The sequence below is a fragment of the Cebus imitator genome, unplaced genomic scaffold (genome assembly GCF_001604975.1).
Source record: "Cebus imitator isolate Cc_AM_T3 unplaced genomic scaffold, Cebus_imitator-1.0 Scaffold52, whole genome shotgun sequence".
Classification (NCBI taxonomy): Eukaryota; Metazoa; Chordata; class Mammalia; order Primates; family Cebidae; genus Cebus; species Cebus imitator.
The window spans coordinates 3,863,608-3,870,016 of NW_016107367.1; the positions used below are offsets into that span (position 1 = coordinate 3,863,608).

General features: G+C 60.5%; 1 protein-coding gene across 4 annotated transcripts in view; it reads left to right on the forward strand.

The window, feature by feature from the left end:
* Positions 1-6,409, forward strand: part of CCDC85C (coiled-coil domain containing 85C) — an 89,944-nt gene that overhangs the window by 65,043 nt on the left and 18,492 nt on the right. For all 4 annotated transcript variants that reach the window (XM_037738341.1, XM_037738342.1, XM_017528152.2 and 1 more), the window contains exon 2: positions 3,847-3,920. In XM_037738341.1, coding sequence (XP_037594269.1) covers positions 3,847-3,920 — 74 coding nt within the window. The remainder of the gene's footprint in view (positions 1-3,846; positions 3,921-6,409) is intronic.

Here is a 6,409-nt window from a genome sequence, read left to right on the forward strand (position 1 = left end):
GGGTTTCACCATGTTGGCCAGGCTGGTTTGAACGCCTGACCTTAGGTGATCTGCCCGCCTTGGCCTCCCAAAGTGCTGAGATTACAGGCGTGAGCCACTGCGCCCCCCCCATCCTTTTTTTCTGAAAGGAGGATTTCAGAACTAGATTAGAAGTACGTTATTTGAAAATTAATGAGAAATGATGTGAACAAACAAAAACCCGCTGGTTCCCTCGTCTGGGCCACCCACAGTCAGCATTCCTGTGGACTTTCTTCCTGAATTCATGTCACTGCGTCGGTGTTTGTAATTGTCCCAGCCGTTGCACGTGTCATTCTGTGTCCAGTTCTTTCCGCTGGCATTTTAAGTGTTCTCCATATTGTTTAGGAGAGAGACTCTTTCTAAACATTTTAATGATGATAGGGCGGAGCCCTCAGCTGTAGTTGGACAAATAGTTATTTCCAGTTTTGGCCATGCTAACAGTCTGCTTTCTTCATCATTAGGATTAATTCTTTTTTTTTTTTTTTGAGATGGAGTCTCGATCTGTCGCCCAAGCTGGAGTGCAATGGCGTGATCTTGGCTCACTGCAAACTCCGCCTCCCGGGTTCAAACAATTCTCCTGCTTTAGCTTCCTAAATAGATGGGATTACAGATGCCTGCCACCATGCTCAGCTAATTTTACATTTTTAGTAGAGATGGGGTTTCACCATGTTGGCCAGGCTGGTCTCGAACTCCTGACCTTAGGTGATCTGCGCACCTGAGCCTCCCAACGTGCTGGGATTACAGGTGTGAGCCACCATGCCCAGCCTAGAATTAATTCTTTAGAATAGATTCCGTTGGAATTACTTGATGGTCTAAAATATTTTTAAGGCTGTTAGATTGTTATGTTGAAAATTAAAGAAAAACCCAACAAACGCTGATGGTCTGCAGTGTGTTTTGTTCTGCGTAGCTGCTTGGGGTTTGGGGTGAACCTGAACAGATGGGTTTGTCAGGGGCAGCTCCTTGGTCTGGGGCTATGGGTGCGGCCTCCTGTCTGTGCCTACAGGTGGCCCTATGGGGAGGATGGTGGCCTGTGGGCCCTGAGGTGAGGTGCTGGCTATAGGCCTGTGGGGCATTGCTGTGACTGTGGGATGGCCTCTCAGCGTCCCTTCTCCTGATGCCACGTGCTAGCCTGATCGGTGTCTTTAACCCTTCCTGGGAGGTACCCCGGTTGTGTCTGAGGGGGCGGACTGCTCAGACAGGAGCAGGGGCACCCAGCGAGGGTGCGCCATCTGATGGGACAGCTGTGGACTCGGGTTTCAGCCTCCTCCTCCGATTGTGGGTGAACCGAGAGGCAAGCGCTGGGAGCCCTTGCTCACCCTGTGGGAACCGGAAGAGCGGGGCAGGTGGGCTGAAAGTGTACCCACCTCCTGTATGGGTCTGGGGCAGTGAAGCTCAGAGAACACGTTAGTGCCCATCTTGGGCTGTTGGTCACACACAGTGGCTGGGTCCTCCTCCTCCCATGGGGTGCTGTGGCGGGCAGCGGCCCTGCGTCTGTGCCCGTGCCTGAGGACTGGCTGCAGAGAGCCTTGAGGACAGCGGCGTGACTGCAACAGCGTCTTCTTTCTGAGTCTCTGCCAGCTTCTCTCCAAGGCTGGGGCTGTCAGCTCTGCCCGGGGCAGCCAGAAACACGCTGTGTGTGGTCAAAGGGGCTAGAACCTGACCCGTGGGGTAGGCGTGGGTGGTGGGGAGGGGCTGGAAGGCTCACTGCTGGTGGTGGGGACACTTTGTTCCCTGTGGCCTCTGCATCTGAAAATGAGAACGGAGGCCTCTTGTCCTTTGCAAGGCACCAGATGCAGCGGGTACCATGTGTCCCACATGGCACGGTGGGTACCCCCCCCGACTCCACCCAGGGGAGACCATACATGGGTCTGCAGTCACTGAGCGTTCTGTTCCTAGTTCTGGCAGGTGAGGGAGCTGGAGGTGTCGCTGCCATTTCCTTGGTCACTGCTTCCCAGCTGCTGTTCCAGGGAGCCCTCCCGTGAGTGGGGGACAGGACTTGAAGGTTTGGGGAGCCCGTCTTCCGTGCTCAGAGGGACCAGCACACCCTGAGCGCGGAGGCGTCTTCCCGTCACACCTCTTTGCTTGGGGTGGGGATGGGAACTGCTCGTCAGGGTTGATAGAATGATGAGTAAACTGAGGCCAGGGAGGGCAGGACCAGGGCTGGTGAGGTGTGAGGCCCTGAGGTCACCTGAGGGGGAGTGGCCTGCCTGGCAGGGTGGGGAGGCTGGGCCTGGCTGGGGAGCCGCCCTGCCCTTCTTGCCTCCTAGAAGGCCCCACATTCCTGGGAGGTGACTGGGCTGGAGGAGGAGGGGAGGCTGGTTCTCACTGTTCCCCAGCAGTGAGTGCAGCTGGCCAGGGCTCCAGTACCTGCTCCTGCCCGTGGCTGGGCCAGTGGCTCTGCTGGGCTCTGGGCCCGGTCCAGGGCTGAGTAGGGGGCTCCCGAGCATCCTGTTATTGGCATGCTGGGGCAGACAGATGTTTCGTTGGTCCTGTGGTTGGCACAGTGGTCCTGGCTTGTCCCCGGCAGCACCCAAGCCCTTGCCCGCCCAGGCATGCTAACAGCCTGCAGAGTCCATCCCTGGCCCTGAGGTCATGGGGGCGAGGGCTGGCTGTGTGTGGTCAAAGGGGCTGATGCCTCTGCTTCTGCGATTGAGGGTCAGCGGCATGAACCTGGGAAGAGCCTGTGTTCTGTTGTGGGGTGGGCCAGTGGGTGGACAGCCGTTGGGGTAGATGGGGTCTGGGCTTGCATCTGGGCCAGGTGCTCTCTGGCGAGAGGTGTTAATAGCCCATCCCTTACCAGGTGGCTTCGTTACTCACAGGGGTGCTTGGGACAGGCCTTGCTGCCCACTTGCCTCTGCCTCCCAAACCTGCTATTGCTGGGTGGTCCCCCGGCCCCCCATGTTTTGGGTCCCGATCCTGCCTCCCCTCCCTTCCCCCAGCCCTCTTCCCTGAGGGTTTGCCCTGGGCATCCTGGTGGCTGAGCCGACTCCCAGCCTGGTGGGGAGGCAGGACCAGGGGTATGGGATGGCTGGGCGTAGGCACAGGATTTTTTCCAGTTTTCCTGGGTGACTAGAAAGCAGGGTCAGTGTGGTGAGGGTGATGAATTTCACCCTGCAGCCGTGGTCTGCACAGATGGGCCTCGATAGGCCTGAGTTCAGAACCTGGGGACATGTGACCGGGGGAGGAGAGGTCCCTGAGGTGTCTTTTGGGGGCACCCGACTGTCCTGTGGGGAAGGTGGCCGCTCACCTGTGGCACATGCTACGGGTACACTTTGCTTGTGAGGAGCTCCTGGGCAATCAGGCCAGGTGGACTGAAGGATCCCGATGCTGACTCTAGCCCCCAAGTTCAGGAGGCTGTTTCCCCACTGCAGGGGAGGGGGCTCCCCGACCCTGACCCTGGGGTGGGCTGCGGCCTGGCTCTGCTTATGAGAGCTCCATTTGAGCCTGCAGCCTCTTGGAAGCTGAAGGAATTGCTCCAGGGCAGGCTGGCGAGGCCACCCCCTCACCTTTCTATGGGTCCTGAAGGTTCTGACATGGCTGAGAGGCCCCTGGCGAGGGTGGCGGGTGGGCCCTGCAAGGCTGGCCTGTGTGTATTGTGTGTTGGTGTCTGATGCTCCATGGTAGGGCTGGGTATGAGGTGGTGATTTGGCTGCAGGCTGTGCTGTTTCCCCAGGCGGGCGAGGGCAGTCAGGGCTGGGGTCTCACCTGGCTGAAGGGTGGGACTCCTCAGACCAAACCTTCCAGCCCAGCCGTGGGGCCAGTCGGGGTGGTGCACTGGGGCGGAGTCTGCTGGAGGCTGATGTTCCCCTTCCTCTCATGTCCTTCCAGATCCCTCGTCCACCTACATCAGGCAACTGGAGACCAAAGTCAGGCTGCTGGAGGGTGACAAGCTCCTCGCACAGGTAGGCCAGCTGTGGGTGGCGCTGCCCTGAGGACCGTGTCCCAGGCCACCCCTCCAGCTCACCCGGGGCACCGTTCCCCTTGGGACCCATGCTCACTGTCACCTCCTGGAAGGTGGGGTCAGGGACCTATCCCTGGCTCCCATGCCTCTGGGCTGCCCTCCCTCCACCCCTCCAGGCTGACCACCCAGTATGTGAACTCCTCGGGGGCTGCCCGGGGCCTGAGAGGGTGCACAACACCCGGCTGGTGAAGAAATGGGCTGCTTCACTCCTCTGGCAGACAGGCAGATCCAGGCAGGAGATAGGCAGGCTCACACAGAAGCCTCCCCAACCTTTGCCATGCTGGATTCACTGGCTGTTCCTCCCTGGGCTGGGGTCCCCTGCTCCCTCCTGGGCCTGGCCCTGCCCACAGACAGATGAGGCTGCTACCCCTGAGCAGAGTCTAGCAGCAGGGGCACAGCAGGGAGGGGTTGGCTGCAGGGGGAGGTGGTGTTGGGTGAGGGGCTCTGCCTCTTGAGTGTGGCTGGAGCGTGGAGGGGACCTGTGACTGCCGGGACAAGGGCTTGCCCTGCTGCAGGTGGGGCAGGCATGGGGGCTGCTCAGAGGAGGCTGTGGGCAGCCATGCTTGGGTGTTGGGGTCTAGCCGGCTTGGCAACCCCTCAAGCCGCTCAGCTTTCAACCCCTCGGGCCCATCCCTGGCTTCATCCCAGTCCTCCCCTCCCTGCTCTCCCCACTGGGCTGTGGGCGGCCGGGCTGGGATACCCAAAGTGTTTCTCTGGGAACCAACCCCAGGGATGGCTCCGCTGCCTGGCCCCGTTGCTAGGTGACCAAGCCAGGCTTGGTGCTGACTGCCCAGCTCAGGAATTCCACGGCACCTTCTCTGCCCACTGGGCAGCTGCTGGGAGGCTTACGGCCCCAGCAGGGAGCACGGCTCCCACGGAGGTCATCCCCACACCTCATCCCTGCGCGGGCCATGTGGGGTAGGTTCCCAGGGCCTGGCGGGACTCAGGAGACTACACGTCCTCATCCGGCTTCTCCCCAACTCTCCTCCACCCCCACCCCCACCATACATGCTCAGGCGCATAGCCAGGCTCTGAATTGCAAGGCTGGCTTTTGTCATTTCATGCCTTGCTGTCAGGTGCTCTAAGGCGAAGGGCTTTGGCCACAGGCTGTGCTGGCTTCACAGGGCTGGTGGGGGCAGGAGGGTCTGGGGTCTCACCTGCGTGTGGAGCGGGGCTCCCTAGACGTGAACCTTCCATGTGGGCCTGGCGGGGCCGTGGCGGTTACTAAGGAGGGTGTGTGGGGTGGGCTGCAGGAGCGGCAGGCAGAAGTGACACCAGGGGAAGGTCGTGGCTCAGGGACCTTTGCTTTGGAGAGCATCCCACGAAGTGTGTAGGCGAGGGAGTCCTGCCTCCAGGTGCTGGCAGGCGGCCTCTGCTCTGCAGAACGAGGGCCAGGACCATGCTCGGGTGGCCGAAGCTCGGGCCTCCACCATAGCTATGTCTACTTGCCCTGAGCCTACCTGTGCACAGGTGGAGAGCTTCAGCCTTGAGCCCCAGCACGGAGGGGCTGGATCTGCCCAGGACCCCCTCCCTCCCAGGCCTGCTCCGACCTGCTCCCTCGGGGTAGCAGCAGGGCTCTGTTCACATCCTCATCCCTGATCCTGGCCTGCAGGGTACCGACATGAGACCCTGATGGCTGGGGAGCTGCTGGCCCTTGCCTGGACACAGGCTTGCTGGCTGCAGGCGGTTGGACAGGGTTTTAAGGACAGAAATCTGCTTTTGCCTGCTTGTTGCTATATAAAACCATGGTGCGGAACTCAGAGATCGTCCAGTGCAGAGGAGTTCAGGTGTTTCGCTTCTTTAGCAGAAATTTGCTTTCTCCCCAGATGAAGCCCAGTGCGGCCGTGCTGCTGGAGTGGTGGCTGAAGAAGCCTGTGTCTCTGTGTGGTGTGGAGGGAGGGCACTCAGGGCCCATCCCTACCTACTTCCTCAGCATGGTCTCCGCAGCAGGCAGAGGTCTTGCCCCCGGGCTCCCAGCAAGTGGTGTCAGGGCACACCCAGCACCCTGAAAGGGGCAGCCGTGTGCTGCGGGGGGCCTCGGGCCCTGGTGCTGCGTGGTCTTCTACCCCTGTTCCCACGCTGCAGTGGAGGGCCCTGAGCCTCACAACAAAAGCCCCAGGAGCTGGTGGCATCCCCAGAGCCCGTGGCATCAGCAGAACCAGAGGAGCCACGGCCAGGCACGGTGGCTCACATCTGTAATCCCAGCACTTTGTGGGGCTGAGGTGGGCGGATCACTTGAGGTCAGGAGTTTGAGACCAGCCTGGGCCGCACAGTGAAGCCTGTCTCTACTAAAACACAAAAGTTAGCCTGGGATGGTGGCACGTGCCTGTAATCCCAGCTACTTGGGAGGCTGAGGCAGGAGAATCGCTTGAACCCAGGAGGCGGAGTTGCAGCGAGCCGAGATTGTGCCACTGCATTTCAGCCTGGGTG